General features: G+C 41.5%; 2 protein-coding genes across 2 annotated transcripts in view; both read left to right on the top strand.

Moving 5' to 3' along the window:
* Positions 1 to 5866, top strand: part of T265_05912 (hypothetical protein) — a gene marked incomplete at both ends in the record, with an annotated part of 25175 nt that extends 19309 nt beyond the window's left edge. Inside the window, one exon of the mRNA XM_009171047.1 lies at positions 5620 to 5866. Within this exon, the coding sequence (XP_009169311.1) occupies positions 5620 to 5866 (247 nt within the window). The remainder of the gene's footprint in view (positions 1 to 5619) is intronic.
* A 241-nt stretch (positions 5867 to 6107) lies between these two features.
* Positions 6108 to 18247, top strand: part of T265_05911 (hypothetical protein) — a gene marked incomplete at both ends in the record, with an annotated part of 52667 nt that continues 40527 nt past the window's right edge. The window contains one exon of the mRNA XM_009171046.1: positions 6108 to 6436. Within this exon, the coding sequence (XP_009169310.1) occupies positions 6108 to 6436 (329 nt within the window). The remainder of the gene's footprint in view (positions 6437 to 18247) is intronic.

The raw sequence follows: 18247 nt of genomic DNA, 5'->3' as shown, positions 1-18247 counted from the left end.
CCCCCCCCCACAAGGTTCTGCTTTTCTGTATTGAATTCTCCGACTCACCACCTTATGTTCTGAGTAAGCTGACCAAAATATGAATCTGTTTTCCAACCATGCCTTGCACTACCCGTGTGCCAATCCTATGTTCAGTGGTTTTTTTTAACCAGCCAAGTTTAGATAGGCTCCGTGACTCACTTTTTTCACCGCCTTAACTGATGTGTGACCCATGCTTTTTTTACAAACACCCGCCACACAGATGTGTGCGGACACATCTGTGGTGGCCGTGAGGGAACCAAATCAGGGATCTTGTGGCTTGTCGCCGCCCTAGATGCACTGCTGCGATCAAGAATGCACTGAAATCGGTCAACCCACCACGATGAAAAGCAAGAATAGGTACAGGTTATCAGAAATGGCTCTTAGTTTGTCAGGCTAGTCCCGTCGTCTATAAATCCTTAAGAATTGTGGCTTTTGGTTCAGGGCTAGGCGACTGGCAGCCGGGTAGGCAAATAAAAAAATAAACCATCGAGTAGAGACGGACTGAGAGTGAATGGAGAATGTACAATGATCAACCAAAGCATATTCATTTATACTTTGTAACATGTCAGGCAAAAACCGGACTCCAGGATATTTTCTTTGAAGGCAATATCAAGGGGCTCGGAAGGTATCTACAGTGAAAAAGAAGGGGCTAATGTAATAAGGCTACCGGAGGGGGGTTTCCATCTCGAATCTGTACCTTCTTTGAGTTCATATCGAGACGCTTTGAAGTACTTATTAGTGCACAATGGGCGATAGCCATAATACAAATCAGAAAGTGTGTGTGTGTGCACTAATAGAAGTTTTTAGTATGGTGGACAGTGGAGAGTTGCAACGCGAATAAAAATAAATACAATGTGAAAAGGGAGCAAGTCAAAAAAGGGAACGTATCGGATGTGAGAGTCCCTTGGTGAAAATCCGGAGGCGGTACCGAAGTATGTGGGTGACTGGGTCGCTACATACTCAACATCAGTGCTCAAAATTACTTTCGCAGAAGAACGACCAGCACCATAAAAAACTAAAGTTTCTGTTAGCCTGATTAAAACTGTAACTCTGAGACTTGCTTGTTGGAGCGCAGGCTAATTCAGGAAAACAGATATTAGCTCCAACTGTTTCACAGCCGAATACACGCGCAGGTGGATGCGGTACACAATGAGGTTACATAATTCGCTTAAATTCAACAAAACCTCATGCTCACTTTTGCCATGCATCGTTAAGTTAACTGATGACCAGTGCCATCTAAATGTGGATTAACAGGTGGCAAATTATAAGGTAAAACTATTAACCATGGACATGATGATCTGGGTCCTAAAGACGAAATCGAGAGATGATCTCATGGGTTTTTGTTTCTGAGGCCATAAATTATCATACATGAGTTGTTTTTTTAATCGTGGTACTCGGGAAATGACTGAATTTCAACTAACTTGTAGCATTTCAGCCATTCTAACAATTGCTTATCAAGCTGACCTGCGAATCGATCAGTTCCAGGCCTTCTACAGCTGATTGCTAAATACTGACAAACCAGTTTCTACCTAACTTGCCTTTCATTCTAATCCGTCTAAAACCTCCCGTTACCAACCGCCACATTCGGACATAGAGTTTTAAAGCGGAGACGGGATTCCGCGATGGCAGCAATCCCTATCCAANGCATTCCTCGATGGCAGCAATCCCTATCCAACATTCGATGACCTCGCGAGCTTCCTGCACTGACTCGGATGAAGTCACTGGAGAGTGAATCAGTACTCCCTAACAAACAAGTGATAACTCGGGTTAATTGATAATCTGTTCTCAATAAACTCCCTAGCGTTAACAGCATCATCCACCGTCGCTTCATCAGTATGATTTTTAGCACCAAGATCAGTTCCAGCACCTACATAGATGAGACACTGGGAAATTTACACGATAGGACAATGTTTGTAAGCCTCATCGAGGATAAGTAAACATTCTAACCGCACGAGAGGGTTGAAATGCAACTGAAGATCATGAGTGATACAAGCAGGATTTCTTACTGTCTTACCGGTTATTTTGGATGAATATGTGAACGAGCCTTCCGCGAAAATGTTCACAGCGGGTTGAAATCCCTAGTTTGTTCTTTCGGGCATAGAGCACACGCAGTTTATGAAAATGTGTCAGTCTTTGCCCACAAATGGGCCCATAGCATCGGACGATGAATCCAACCTCGATTAAAACACGTATACATTCAACTGAAGGATAGGTAGCGAAGAACAGACGCGTCACAGTTCAAATTTTGTGGAAAAGCTACATCCGGTTTTAGGGTGTCGGAAAGTATGACACAAGAGTAACAGATGTGACGTGGGATGGGACCTGCTTTCAGCAGTTCCATGAACACACGGAAACGTTTCAGAGTTAGGTAGCAGATTCAAAAACTTATCATTTTACTCATCATGGTTTCCTCCCAGGTGATTTAGTTTTTGATACTTTTAAGCGTCCCGAATGACATGTTCCGATCTGCTTGCTTCAAGCTGAAAAACAACTTTCGAATACGAGTCAGTGAGGAAAATTTCGTACGCGGAAAACTCTGATTAGTGTTGTTACGAAACCTCGGATTGGTTAAACGTTGAGCAAACCGTGAAAAAGCAGCTATTCTCATCAGTATTTTTTGCCTACGAATCAGAGATTTATTTTACCTTTTGCATTTGTATAAGCGTGGTGGTGCAAGTCGAGAATTTCAAATGAAATTAAATAAACGCAACGGAATAAAATGAGGTTTTGTGGAAGACCGCAGCGGTCATATAAAACTTTGGGCAGTAACTTTTCGTCAAATACAATCGGTCTTTTACATGTGATTAATATCCAGCAACCACAAGACCACTTACAAGATCGTAAAATTCAAGGCAGGTGTCAACCTTGGCCTAAGCAACTGTTGAGCTATTCACACAATACGACCAATGGGTAATGACTTGCTTGATTTCCTCGGTGTTCGCTGGTCACGGTAAGAATCCTGATAGTCAATGGTCTGTCAACTTGAAATTTGAACTTTGAAGCACGGTACGTTTAGCTGCTTATTCGGTCTCATAAAATGAGTATAGATAAGATAGACACCGGCCTGCTAGAGAGCGTACCACTGTTGAACATTGGGTGACATATCCCGTCCAAATATGCACACGTAATAGACGCCCGCAATGAGAAGAAGCGTAAGACTGAGCTTCCTAGGATATTGATAACCCAAAGAAGGTAAAGGATTTTTTAGTGAAAGCTCCGCTCCATAAACGGAGTCAGTCTGAACAGAAATGCCGAAAGGTACTAATTCCCTATTATTGGGAATAATAAGCTGAGCATATCTCAAGCTTGCAGCATTCAAGTTTGTAATTGATGACCAAGTTGACAGAACGCGAGAGGCTGCTAATCAGTGTGATGTACTTAGACACAGTATTATGTCATTCATCTTTCAATCACAAAATTTAGGATATATGGTCCCCGGTTTGAGAATGCATTTATCCACGCCCAAGTCGTCACTCGTGACCATTCGACAAGTAGTCATGTGCCGTGGATTCCGTGATTAAAGGGTGAACGACGCTGTGTCCCATCCAACTTTGAGTTAATTACGCTGATCAATAGCTGCTAATGGCCGAACAATTAGGTCTTCAGCTACTATCCGACAAGTGACCACATTGGAGATTGGCTCTATGCATGTCTCAAAGACTTCCTAATGAGGACAAAACACTCTCATAGAGCCTTTTGAGGTGTGAATATATGTATTTTTACATCCTAGCCAAATTTGTGATTTTCTTATCAGCTTCTCTCCGCAGATCATTGGTAAAAAACACAAAAAAGTGTTTCACTAGCACCCGTCGTCTGGATACCGCCACAACTTTCCAGACTCGGAGTCAGATCATAGTGCTACGTTGAACTACATATGGTTTGGTCAACATCTATCGACTACTTCAAAAAATGCGCATTCAAAAGGCGGCTTTTAGTACCAGGAGGGCAAACATTTATAACTGGAGTTAACGCCTAGTTTTTAGCTCTACAACGACTAGAAGGCCACATAACATGTTCTTGAGTTCTCGTGGCTGGGAAAAGACGCGCTGGAGCGTTGTCTTCGGATGGACAGTATCAAACACGAGTAAAAACAAATACATGTAGCCAGCAATTAAATCCTACATTCTACTTTAACAGTCCACAAAAGGGGGAAAGCGATGACGGGCAATCAAACAAATAGGATGTGCATATATTACCTCACTCCACTGGGGGCAAGGCTAGACTTTCCAGAAATACGTTTGTTTGCAGAACACCGCAAAGAGATATTCGTTTGAGCACCATATGGGTCCGACGTTCAACAAGGCCTCAGTCTGAAAAAGAGTAGGTAGCAATAAATACACCGCTCGTCCGGAAGGTGATTGGCTGAAAATACGGCTAGCCCGTAATGTCCAGTTGAATTATTTTTAAATTGTGCAGATTCCATGAAATTTGAGGTCTACTCTAGTGTTGTTCAAAATCCGGGTTACTCAACCTCTTGAATACGCTATGTATATTTTGATTCTTTACAACAATGCGAAAACTGAGAATATATTGAGTGACATAAAATGAATGCAGTTCGGACATTTTGCATGATAAGCAATGAAATGCCGAATAAGGGAGAAGCTCTGGGCACATCAGAGTTTTCTGACTGAGTGCGCGTTAATCTTATTTACTGTCCTGCTATTTCGGAATCGGGTGCTTTTTTATTTTACTGTTCTATCATCATCATCTTCATCAGTACTGAAACTAACGAATTTCTGCCTTACAACCATAAACTTCATTCAGATTACCAACAAACAGTAGATAAATAAATAATAACTAAGTTGGGAAGAGGATAAAAGTAGGGTTAAAAGAGGGAACTAGTGCATAAAAGGCTCAAGCGTGGTCAAGGACGAACTCGGTCACTTCTGATGGTATTCACCGTGTGTCCGGTGATTCAGAACCTATGACCCATGGAACGCACCGCGACTGAGTTGCACTAATCCCATAGCTGAAGGCGCTTTGCTGATGTAGGTTCAAGTATATAGTCATCTTTGCGAAGTTCACTTGTCCAGCTCAATGTTTTTCGACATAAGGAAACGTGCTCAATTGTAGTGTCGGCATGTGCCCCAACGGCCAGCAAAATTAGTATTGATACTGACGTTTCATAACCAAAAAGTTTATTTTATAATATTCAAACAATAGAATGAAAAGAAGACAAAAGAGTTGGTGAGGGAGGGCATGTGATGCTGGCCTACTGCAAGCGTTTTGAGATGCCTTCACCGCAAGCTGTCAGTCAGACAGTCTGAAAAGAAATTGAAAGTCCGAATACTACGAACATCGATTAGTCACCATTTCTTGCAACGTCAGCAGGGTCACGGGAACAGCATCCTGAAAAGCTCAGTGTACCACCAACTCTCAGACTCTTCGTAATCTGTTTCACTACCTTGTGTTAAATCGTATTATGTCAACTTTGTGATTTAAGCTATTCTGAAGAAGGCACGGAGAACAACTCTCGTCTCAGTGTTTTGAAATGCGCAACACATGGCTAATCCACTGCAGTTGATAAAGCTGGATGTTTTCCGCGATTGAAGTACCCGCTACACACCCGAATATCTGTTTTCTAATTAACTCCAACAGAACGCGGAAACATAGTCGGCACAGCCTCCAATCGGTCGAAATCTCACTTGGCTCACTGGTCAAAGTTTCGCATGACGCCGGAAGCCTCATCACAACGGAAGACAAACTTACACTCGTGGTTACTACATTCAATGCGGATACTATTTTCCATTCATCCATATTGTCTGGGACAGCCTCTTTCTCTCAGATAGACACAAATGGTTTGGACGGGCGGTCGACTGAAGAACTAACTCCGATCCTTGAATAGATCAAGTAGAGTGTCGTTGGGACCAGCAGCTTGATGACGCTTGACTAGAGATATACACTTGAACATTTATGAGACACATCGGGGTTCTATATTCAAGTCTAACTTTATGCTCGAGACCGGTATTCCGGATTGAAAGTAGGGGGTGACCAACTAAATTGTAGTCATCATCATCATCAACAGCATGACGTGTGTTCAATAACTGCACGTCCACAAGCATGACCCTACACTTTGTGGGTGCAAAATGCATACCAAAGGACGGGATGACTTTGATCAGTTCATCCAAGAATACTTGCGCCTTCTCCTCCTCTTCGAACATGAGAACGATGTCGTCTGCATATTCCAGATCGACAAGGTTTACTTCACAGGTTATTTGAACACCAGGGTTTTGGAAACCCTCCAGAGTTCGTCTCATTATTTCATCGATTACGAAGTTAGAAAGGAATGGGGGGAGTGTGCATCCCTGACGGACACCGCTTTGCTTGCGGAGAGCTCTCCGTACACTCTCACACGTCCGGAAGGCTGTGAATACGAAGAACCTATTATGTTTACAAACTTCCGGGGCATTCCCTGGTGGGCAAGCGTCTCAAGAAGAGCAGACCGATCAACCGATTTGAGTGCGCCTCGGAAATTCAGGATTACCAGAATCGTGGGTCACTCATACGTATGGCGTTGTTCTAGCACATGACGGAGTGTGAAGATTTGGTCAACGCAACTCCTGGCAGGCCGGAATCCCGCTTGCTGCTCTCGAGTCAGTATCGCGCGAGCTGCCGTAAGGCGACGAAGCGCAAGTGACGCCAACAGTCTCGTTACGACTTGGGTCAAACTGACCCGACTGTGGTTACCACACTCACTACGCGCCCCTTTTATGAAAACGGGCGCTATCACCGATTCTCCCCAGTTGTGTGCGACGGACTCCGTTTTCCAAATGCAAGCAAACAGCTCGGACAAGCGCTGACTGAATTATCCTTAGAAGTACTATGCCCAACGGTTCAAATAATGTTGTAGGTAGGTGGTACAGGTGAAATTCGAACAAAGGGTTCACGTGGTGATTAACGCTTCGATTTTTCCATGATGGGCACTCCCACTGTGAGTTTAGACATGTCCTTCTTTTACCTGTGACAAGAATGTTATCCGCCAGCTCGTTGCTCATACACTACACGCCCACACTATCTCCAGCTATCACTGCACTTCCACAGCTAACGATATGTGTTGTCCCAGCATTTCGTTTGGTCCGCCTAAACCTATTTGGAACTTCATGAATGCTGTTAGTGTTATGAAAGATGTTGAGTCGCGTGCTTCGGTGAAGGTCTTCTTTCTTATGGCTCCTCATCCCTGCAGTTTGGTGCCATGCAATTCCAAGCCCGGCACTACTACAACAATGAAGCTAATGTAACGAAGTCTATAATCAGAAAACCACTCAGATGAAAAATTTGTATCCATTTAAACTCAGTAAAATCCGGAATGCCTGAGTGCCTGAGTGGCTTTAGCATTTGAAGTTTTGAATATCATCAAACCCGTGGTGCAATCGCCAACAAGTTCGGCTATTTTTGTTGCGGTGGTAATGGAATCTATGCTTTGCTGAAAAGCATTGCGTAACCTCATGTTCTTGGCGGTTGACTACCACGGAATGTTGGAAAAGCTACTGCAATAAAACCTGTTCCTTTACAACTTCGAAACCACTGAGGGCTCCAAATTATAACCATCTATCAGCCAAATGTAGATGCCTATTTACCCATGATAGGGGTCGTTGAGGTAGAGCTGGACATGGGGACGTATACGTAGTACACTTCCACAGAAACAGGCAAATCAGTGAGCCACTCTCTTATCTTCTAGTCTATGTATCATTTGGAAGTGATTTCGTAAAACGTTAGCGCTTCCATCTGACAGTGTGCTGTGTTCATTAAGCTAATTATTCCACACTTGGAGCTGTTTTCAGTCATAATCAAATAATATCGCCTTGAAATATAGTGCTATAGATCAAATATATTTACTGAGAAGGTCCTCCCAAAAGTTCGAATGCATGGCTGCCCAGGTAGTCCTGTAAAATTTAGTGTGTCTCGACACGACCCTTGTAAACTTAGTCCAGTTGCTGTATGCCAGTCGCGGCCAAATCTACATTACGCATAGTGAGTTTCTGTGGTTATGTACGGTTCAATTTCTGAAGTTTCCAAACGCAGAATGCATGATGCGTACTCTTGTGGTTTACAATTCAGATGGTGATTTCGTAGTTTTTCTAAGAAGAACTCACACTTACTGAACTAGCGGGTCAGTTTGTGTTATCGCTATGTAATGGTCCGCAAGCGGAAAAATGATCAAATGCACACATTGCTTTAAGCCAAAGCGATTGTTGCAGTTCTAAAAGAGTTTACAACTTCTAAAGTTTGTTTTGATTTTAGTATAAACGTAAAATTCATACTGAAGATACCTTCGAAAATTTGGAAAGCGCAAATCGGTCTCCAAAGTCAGAAAATAATAACTGCAGGTCTCGCGGTTGAAAAATCAAAGCTGCTATCGGTTCTACTTCCTCACATCTGACCTATTCAGGCCCAGTCAAGTTTAGTTCGTAGGGCAGTAGATAAAGTAAGGTACTGGATTGACGGTGTGTATTTAGCTGGGGTGACATGATTTTTTGTGCTAAACTGTTGTGGAGGATCGATTATTGAGTCATCCACTTCCGTGGCTTAACTTGGTTTGGCGAGCAGAACAATGTACATTCTGAGTGCCAAAATTGATATACTCGGAGCTTTGAGTTACTCCTGGTGGTATGTTGCTCACCGTGGTCTACACAAAACGCCTAAAATATGTTCATCAGATCTTACGATCCAAATTTCATTACTGTTATTCTTAAAAATACATACATATTATGCACAGAGCTAAAAGTCTAAGTCCATCCATCTTTTGATCATGTTTCCTGTTACAAGTCGCTGGAATATGAAAGATTTCTTGCGCACTTTGATACGAGAATTATCAAATCGTTTTGATCTCTGGCTTTGCTGCTCGACGCGAGTTGTCATTGTTTGACTGATGCATCCCTGATGAATCTTTGGGCTCCTTAAGTACCTGAAACCTCAGAACGGGATTGAGGTGGTAGCTCAAGTGCTAAATGGATGACATAATAACACTGACGATGATAAATTCAAAGTTGTTGCGAACCACTGGGGTTTGGAGGGCAGTTAATGAAATGACAGCCATCACGAGTCAAGTTGTAATACCACTGAAAAGTCATGTATGGGCCTACATAGGACATTTATCAGGCAAACACCTTTTCACGCCCCACTCATCCTTTCACATAATCCCTACAACACAGCAACACTCGCGTGCGCAGAGATTGTACGTAAACCCTAGAAGCAGTATCATGCCTCGTTGTAGCTGAGCGATAAAAGCGGGTCTCGGGCCTTTCAAAAGAGACGAGAGGATACCTCAGCTTCCGCTACTGAGTCGCTAAGTTTCAGTGCTAATCCCAAACTCTACATCGTTTTTGTTGACTAACAGGCGCAAGGGCTATCTGACGAAAATGGCGGGACGAATTTTTCAGTGACCAAAAATCAAGGTTGGAACGGACACCACATTAAGAGTTGGATTCCATCACCGGAATCCAGGCAAAAGCGCACAAGCTGATTTTTGTGCACCATTATTGCTGGACTCTCACACAATGGCTATTATTGATTAATACGTTTTTTTTCAAAGACTCCACATCATTCATGAATGACGGTGTTCCTCAGGCTTCATTCCAAAAAACCTCAGTCTAAGGTAGTCTGCTAGTTTCGAAGCACTTGTAGAAGCAGACCTGTTGAAAAGGGGGGAAGCCATTCATTTGGCTTTTGAATTAAAATGATCTCTCTTTCAAATTATTTAAACGTACAATAAACCGGAGTTCTGTTTTTTTTCAGTCCACCCACGGGGGCAACTTTGTGCCCACATATGTATGTGGACTGTGTTTCTGAAAACTACGCTCACATTGTTATTCTTTTCTTTTTGCTTTCTGAGCGCAGAGTGAATTAAAGATTATCCCTTTAGGTGCGTAACATAAGGCGACGAGCTGACCGCAGAATTTGCGTGTTTGACAATGTTTCCGCTTCCTGTCTAGATCGTTGGCTTTTCTCACAACTTACGTAAGAAGTGTTCCGTGAGCTCGTTTATTCGGCATATTCTTCAATAAGTAAGCATTCCTTTTACAATTTAGAACTTCAACACAAAACGAATGGCTGCGCGAGTGAATTTTGTCTTCTGAGCTGAAGACACACGCTAATCTTCGAGTAAATTATGGGACAAAAACTTGCCATTGATATTTCTTTCAGTTGTTCCGAGCAATCTGATAGGAGCTTCATTGTACTTCACATACTAAGCGGAATAATTGAACTTTGCCCTTTAAGGCCTTACTGGTTGTCCCACAATGTCCTTTGGGCCTAGGTCATTGTTTGAGGTGAAGCAATACAAATACAGCTTACGTGTTCATTCCACGGTCTGTTTTCTCGAGTTTTGTTAGTATTTTTTGCAACTCACCCAAACAGAAGGCAATTCCAGATGAAAGTTCAACGTGGTACTGGCAACATAGTTTGTGCGTTAACTGCTCATCAACAGCATGGAAAAATGCTTGCATTAGTCCGCAGTGTGCACAGCATAAGGTCTGACTATGGACCAATACACTGTGGACAACTGGGCTAGAATCGACACATTTGTCTCTAATTTTACATGGAATTGCCGTTTGACTAGCCTGAAGCTGTTCTTGTGTTTCTGGACGTTACTGACTCAAACTGTTCAGTCTACCAGAGTTCCACCGTCCAACTATGCCCGTGAATTAAATGGGGTTTCTGATCTTTAAAGTTTCTTATCTTTAAATGTTAAATTCAAAGTGTTCAAAACAATGTCTAGTACCATCCATGTTTTTTTCAGCAATAAAGTTTGAAGTCGACATTTTCGCAATAACGTACACTTTCTTCTGGATGCTGTACGGATCGTACATGAATCATCCTTCTAAACCGTAAAAATGTTCGAGCCTCATTGCCTTCCCGTTGCTACCTGAGTTGCGAATAACGATAGCAAAATGGAAACACTTACCCTATATTTTTGTAATGCACTACTCATAAGGCTGCTGAGTAGTACATTACAAAGATAGGCACGTATCGCGATATTTCAAATATCGTAGCGACTGAAACATGAGGGGGATTTGTGCAGCACATTCAGTTGCCTGAGAACACCATAAACGTAAGATTCATCTGGGTCCCAGGTGAGTCTGTCGAAAGAACCAAATTAGTTTGCAAATGAGTGTATATTCGCTGAATATGTATATTCGCTGAATATGTATATTCGCTGAATATGTATATTCGCTGAATATGTATATTCGCTGAATATGTATATTCGCTGAATATGTATATTCGCTGAATATGTATATTCGCTGAATATGTATATTCGCTGAATATGTATATTCGCTGAATATGTATATTCGCTGAATATGTATATTCGCTGAATATGTATATTCGCTGAATATGTATATTCGCTGAATATGTATATTCGCTGAATATGTATATTCGCTGAATATGTATATTCGCTGAATATGTATATTCGCTGAATATGTATATTCGCTGAATATGTATATTCGCTGAATATGTATATTCGCTGAATATGTATATTCGCTGAATATGTATATTCGCTGAATATGTATATTCGCTGAATATGTATATTCGCTGAATATGTATATTCGCTGAATATGTATATTCGCTGAATATGTATATTCGCTGAATATGTATATTCGCTGAATATGTATATTCGCTTCACCAGTCAATCTGTTGTGGCTACGTCGAACATCTGCAAACCAATGCATTGCAGTTTGCTGTCAAGTATAAAGACGATGGAGAGTACCACACACCGCCAAGTCACCTGTTTTAGTCACGTTCTCTGCTGGTTTTGTGAGAGTCGCCAAGCGTCAAAACGACGAACCTATACTAGTGGCTGCCACAAACCAGAGTACGACCATTCTGGCTGTGCGGTCGTGTTTCAAGTGGAAGTAGTTTGATGTCGGGTGGTGCGCTAACCGGTCGACCGTCTGCACATAGTCCACAGAAAATGTTGATCACGTCTTCACAGAAAAACACCTAACACTTAATTTGAAGGATTGGAAATGTCAAGACAACTGGCTGGCTAATCTGCCACTTTTTAGTATGCCGAATTTTCTAGTCCATGTAATTTAGCTTGCGTTTTTGTTCTATTCCTATCCTGTTGGTATCCATTATTGATTGACAGAGGTCTTGCGCTTGGTTTTTTGTCAGGACTTTGTGATGGGGCCGCACTGCTCAGGACTTTTTACCACCTCTTGTTTGTAGACGCAACTCGTCAATTGATTTCACACTGAATCCAGAGATAGTTTGAATTCGAATGATATAAAGGATGGTCTGATCCACTCAACTGCCATGCGGTTATGTTTTTCAAACTTCTCCACAAATGTTCCTACCTAATGCATTTTGATTAGTCATCTTCAATTCTAACCAACCTGACAAACTGAGCTAACCTCGGTAGAAAGGTTCGATGTGTACTCGCTGAAACGCCAACCTTAATGAACTATAATTTGCAGACTGAAAAATTTGTTGTGCCTCAGTTACGTCTACTCTGCTGACGTTCATGAGCTCCCATTTCTAAAAAAAATTAAAACCTTAGAAAAGTGTCGGCCGTGACGGGTGGATAGTTGTTTGCAGACGCTTCCAATGTCTTCACAAAGTTAGTTCAGCTTATGTACTCCTGCATAAAATATCTAGGAAAAATAGTCGTAGCATAAAATCGAATGAACAAACTTCTACGTGTATAAGTACAACTTTCTCCTAAACAAAAATAGTCTTTTTTTCAAAAATTGATAGAAGCTACAGAAGTATGTTTGCTATTTTTCAGGTTGTTGAAAAAGTTTTCTCAATGACTCAGGCTAGCAAAAAAGAATAATATGTTGCTTTTTGCATTTTTAGATGTTCCGTCCGTTTCTTTAAAGCATTTATCAAGTTAATACCTTCTTGTGTAAACTTTGAATGAATTTTTAGAATGTTGATTTAGCCCCGGACGGATTTATCCCCCAACCACAACAGTTGTGTTCAAAGGTTCTAACTTAGCCCCAAGTATTGGCTTTATGTGCAGAAACTACCAGATTGCTTGTGTGATGCAAACCTGAATGTCGAGTGCATTTTAAGATGGTAGACATTTAAGGTCATTGGCGTTCCCTAGAAATAAATAACCCAAAAGTAGAACTCTGTGAAAATTTCTTCTAAACCTTTAAGCAATGAATTAGCTCAAAGAACGTTCTAACAGTCAGGGGCGTCATATTCCAAGAACACCTCTGGGTTACAAGTAGAAGAGTGGATCTCCTATTTGTGAGCAGCAGCACCACCGTGTTATACGGGCTTTATGGTGAACAAACAATAGCTAAACTTTGCTGCGGTTCGGACTTTGATTCTGATTTGATCGTTTGATTCTATACAGAAAATCGCGAATGCTCAGTTACAAGATCATGCAAGAGACCGATGCGGCTGGCATTCCGAATTAAGCAACTGTGAAATTACAGCTGATTGAGCTATCTCTTTCCTGTTTGCCACGTCGAGGACATAAGTGGTCACCGTATTATGAGATGTGACTTGGAGCTAGGCTCTCAGAAATTCATCTTCAGCACGTCTGATGGCTAGCAACAAGACCTGATGAGATTATTTTAGCCCCCTGTTCATCTCTGGCCACGGGGACCACTCAGTGTGCTAGGTTCTCCTCAGACCGTAAAAAGTAACCTTACTAAACTTTTCATTGTTTTGTATGTTCACGTTATTCAGTCAAACTTCGAGTGCGGCCCCAACTAAAGCACTTCAGTCCGTGGGCTAACCACGTACTTGGACAACTTCATCATTCATGTATTTTGTTTCATTTCGCATTCGAGAACTCAATTTCATCGCGTGTACATTTCACTCTTGCACTAAACTTAGCTCTATCTTGTTTTTCATATAGACCAGTAAATATCTTCTACCTATTGCTTATCATCTGCCGTCTTGTTTGCGCATTCCTGTTGAATTCGCTTTAGATTGACGCCTGAGTATTAATGGATACTGATCAACGAGAAACCAGCAGACAAACTTCAAAATCCGTAACTGGGAATGTATTTTATATTCTCGCTAGGTACAGCGCATCATCTCCTCTGCAGATTCTACTGGTAATAAGATTGACGGTTCGGGCGAGATGATACAATTTTGAAATACATCGTCACCTGCCCCAGACAGTGCAGGAAAATGTAAACGAACGTACAAAACAACGCACGGGAATAGGACTTTAAATTTAGTTTTGGGTTTTGGATAATCCCTATCACCTTGTGTTTCGGATACTACAACAATAGCATGCACTGTGGTTGACGGTTGCCATCCCATATGAACGCTCCTCTGCTGTCGTTTTGCGTAAATCACAAACTGAAATTCGGACTTCACTTGTCATGTTGATTTCTGGTATGATTTTGGAAATATGTTTCACTAACATCTGTGCGGAAGCCAAATAGTCTGAGGGTTCTAGCATTTAAGTATTGAGATGGGATTGAGTTAAAGGGTCTTGGCTATGTCTTCAATTTGTGCTAACGGTTTAACTACCTGTGACGTGGGTAAATTAAAGCTTTATCAAGGATTTTGCCGTCTGTTGGAGACAGCCCGTAAGTCGTATGTGTTTATCCTGTCTGAGGATTCCAGTGTACAAATGCAGCAGTCACCAAAAACCGAAGCGAACCTGGGACGTCTCTTGTTTGGATAACTATTGCCACTTGAGCGCGGCGAGGTTTAATAGCTTGTTATGGCTATATAATGATAAGGCAGACTTTTGACACCGTAATCAGCACAACGCTATTTGATGATCTTCGTCCAAAAGGCAGCTTCGGGTGCCTAATTAGGTACGCGTGGAGAGTCCATGTGTGGGACCACACGTCCAACATCTGATTTCACCTTAGTTTGTAAAAAGGTCTTTTGTCACTCAGATAAATGCACCATGATTACTGGAGCCGCATCTGCACAAGAAAAAACAATTTGGGCCAGAAACTAGCTGCCACCTCAGACGATTTGGCCGAAAATTGCTGGATGAACTTTTGGGTTGTATTTGACTAAATTTGATCTGATTAAAACCGACTGAGTCCACGGGATTCGCGTGATCTATGCGGATAAAACACGAGACAACATAGTATTCATTGAACGAAAACCTGAACACTTAAACATGACGAGACTCTACAGCGTGTTGACATGAATGATCTTGGAGTACGAAGTAGTTACTTCTTCCAGAAATTATTGGATATTATTCACGCTTATCCCTGGCAGTTGTGACAAACGATAAGGCTACAGTCTATTAATCCATAAATTGATGGCAAACCAGTCTGCAGTACTTCTTGAAGTAATAAACAGTTCAACCTTGGACATATTTTGGTTGCTGTAACCTACCGGCAAACTTGTCTAGCGTAAAAGTGGAAAATCGTGGTGAACATTTGCCTGAATCAGGTCACTTGGCTCCATGCTATTCAGAGATGGTTAGAATCTAGTGGTAAAATCAATTTTATTGATAAGTATCAAAAATGGCAGTGAAGATCCTATCAACCCTGGTATCTCGTATCTTGAAAAGGGCTCCGAGCAACGTCTTCAACAAAAAGCATGCCATTATTCTTAGGACAATCACAACAGAGTTGTGATAAATAATCTAGGTAATTCGTCTTTGTTACTAGGACAACTGAGGTGATAACAGGTCGGTTGTATTGAAGCCCTGCATGGATCGCATTCAAAGTCGTTGGAAGCTGGCATAATGCCGTTACGCATGTCATGAAACCATAACCCTTGTTATTTTGGATACATATCTTCGTTGAATGAATAGCTACGTGAAATTGATTTTTAAGGTTTGAGGCAGCAAAAGAATCTATTCGACCGGATGAAAAACATTCGACCAGGTTCTAACTCATCGCCTTCCGTGGTGAATGGCAAAGACTGTTTTACCCCTCACTTTGCAGTCGAGATTCAGTCTCACAGACCATAAGAACAGCTACATAACACAGGCCCTTTGCTTTACAACGATGAAATCATTTCGATTAGGAATATGAAACAAACGGTCGAGGCTAAGAAACAAGGCATGTTCTTCGCAAGGTGTGTTCGAATGGCGAACGTGCCGTTGTTTGCTAGGGAAATGTTAAATATTGGTTACGGCTTTGTTTACTTCAGAAGTTACGGATGAACTGTTAGAAGTTTTAAAGAAAAACTGACGGCAAATCACCAGTCTTTTGTCATATTTTCACATTTGAAACGCATATGAAGATGTGGCATTTGTTTCCCTGAGCGCTGCTACCTACTATAATGCCTTTTTTGCTTGAAAAGGTGTGATATATGCACTTTCAGAAGGACGACATCCACCAGTTAAACTTTTTTTAAAATAAATGCTTCTGAAACCCGCAGATATCTTGTGCTAACAACGCTTCAAAGAACGAAGAGCCTTACAATGAGGCAGGTCATTTAGGCGTATCAAGTTGAACAGGACATCTTGCTTCCATTCGCCTAGCGTCCGCTATATTGCAACATACTTACAGTTACTAATTGTATCCGGAAGGTACAACAAGGAAAGCAAAATGTGGTCTTGTAGACTTCGAAAAAATGATGGCTAGCGCGGTTTTGCTTGACATCAGGATGGATTTTGAATTCAGTGATGGTTAGAAACATTTCGGCATGCGGTTTATAACCCAGGCCAAAGACCGAAAATTTCAAATTCTTCCCATAATGACCGGTTAGTTGACAAGATATATGCAGTGATGCATGCAGACAAAACGCTGTAAAAGGTGCCAGTTTTTCTCCTGTTTTTATTTCCACGCCAAACCTTCATTCGGTGTAACTTAATTCGTTTTCCACCGCGATGAGCTAGCAGGTTATGGATATGTTTACCGGCATAAAAATACAGCTATTTTCAAAACCGTGTTACTGACTGATATCCAACAGATCAATGCATCATAGCAGATCAAATAAAGTTTGAGGATTTATAAATGAATTGGCAGAAATTTTGCGTACAAGGAGACAATCAAAGACAGCATAGTGATGAATTTACTTTGAAGCAAAAACCACCAGGATATGGTGCTCAGAATTGATGTAAACGATAATTCAAACTTGTGGCAATAAACCTGTGATGGACTTTTAAATTAAAAACGAGGCATTGAACAGTGCTATCATCAAGACAAATCAATCACAGTAAATCTGGTATTTAAGCGTTATACGTCGTTTATTTCATGGATAAATGTAAGCACAAATACTGCCAGACTTTCAAGACCGGGAAAGATGTACAGTTGTGGCCCTTGGTTCAAACCTGACTTGAAATCCCCTTCAAATGGAGGTGGTAAGTTTTGTAAGACAATCAGAATACGATATCATACATGATCCGACCCCGGACTCACGAGTCAGACTTCTGTGTACTCTCTAACCTGGTGATTAAAAACTCGGATGTTGTTCATTGGATTCCTCGTGTCTAACTCTGCAGTTTGCTACAGTTTGGATCACGACAAATCACAATCTGTAATTGACGGGAACGCTCCGTTTCAATTCGGCACACACTGGTGCTAAGTGCATGGATTTGAGGAAATTTTGGTAACTGCGGTGTCAGTATAGAGAGAACTTCCTGTCTACCCCCTGAACCTATAAAAAATCAGCGTACGTAACCTTAAAATCTAATTGTTTACATCCTGTTCACCAACAGATGGTCACATCAATCATGAAAATACAAACTGCTTAGACATAGTTAGCTTTAATGAGAGGCCCTTATTTAACGAGCAAGTTTGATAGCACCATACTGCTGATTCGTATGCCTCCTGAACATCTGCACACAGTTGTAAGGAAACTCACTCAACTCAGCCTGATATTGGATTTTCGCCTGACGAGCCCAAAACCTTCGAGGACGATACCAAAGATGATGACAATTCTCATATCATCTGTTTAAGTCATCAAATGATGATGAAGATAGTTTTCATAACATTCAGCGAACGCTTACAACATTCCTCTTTTATAGTGGTGAATAAAAAACCGGCTGCTGAATTTTTGAGGAGTTTTCAAAAACAACTACTAAAGCGTTGTGGAATGAAACGGCCTCGGTACTACTAAGCGGTCACAGATTTTAGCAGTTTAAGCTGGTGTTGTATTCCCTATGCAGATTTTACGGCGCACTCAAATGCGGTTCGGTGATTACGGTATTTCGATATCTAACCACTAATGTTCAGGTTCAGCCGCTAAGGCGTTTATTTTAGCGTGGTTGTTTGCTGGGCTGAATAAACTATGCAACTGGACATATCGTCTAGGCTGGAAATATTCCTACTTTGTGCCCTGATGACTCATAATACGCTCACTGTTTTGTCCATCGTTATATATATATATATATATA

The sequence above is a fragment of the Opisthorchis viverrini genome, assembly GCF_000715545.1.
Source record: "Opisthorchis viverrini unplaced genomic scaffold opera_v5_115, whole genome shotgun sequence".
NCBI classification, from domain to species: Eukaryota; Metazoa; Platyhelminthes; class Trematoda; order Opisthorchiida; family Opisthorchiidae; genus Opisthorchis; species Opisthorchis viverrini.
The sequence above is the reverse complement of the archived record's forward strand: the minus strand, read 5'-3'. Positions and strand labels throughout refer to the sequence as shown.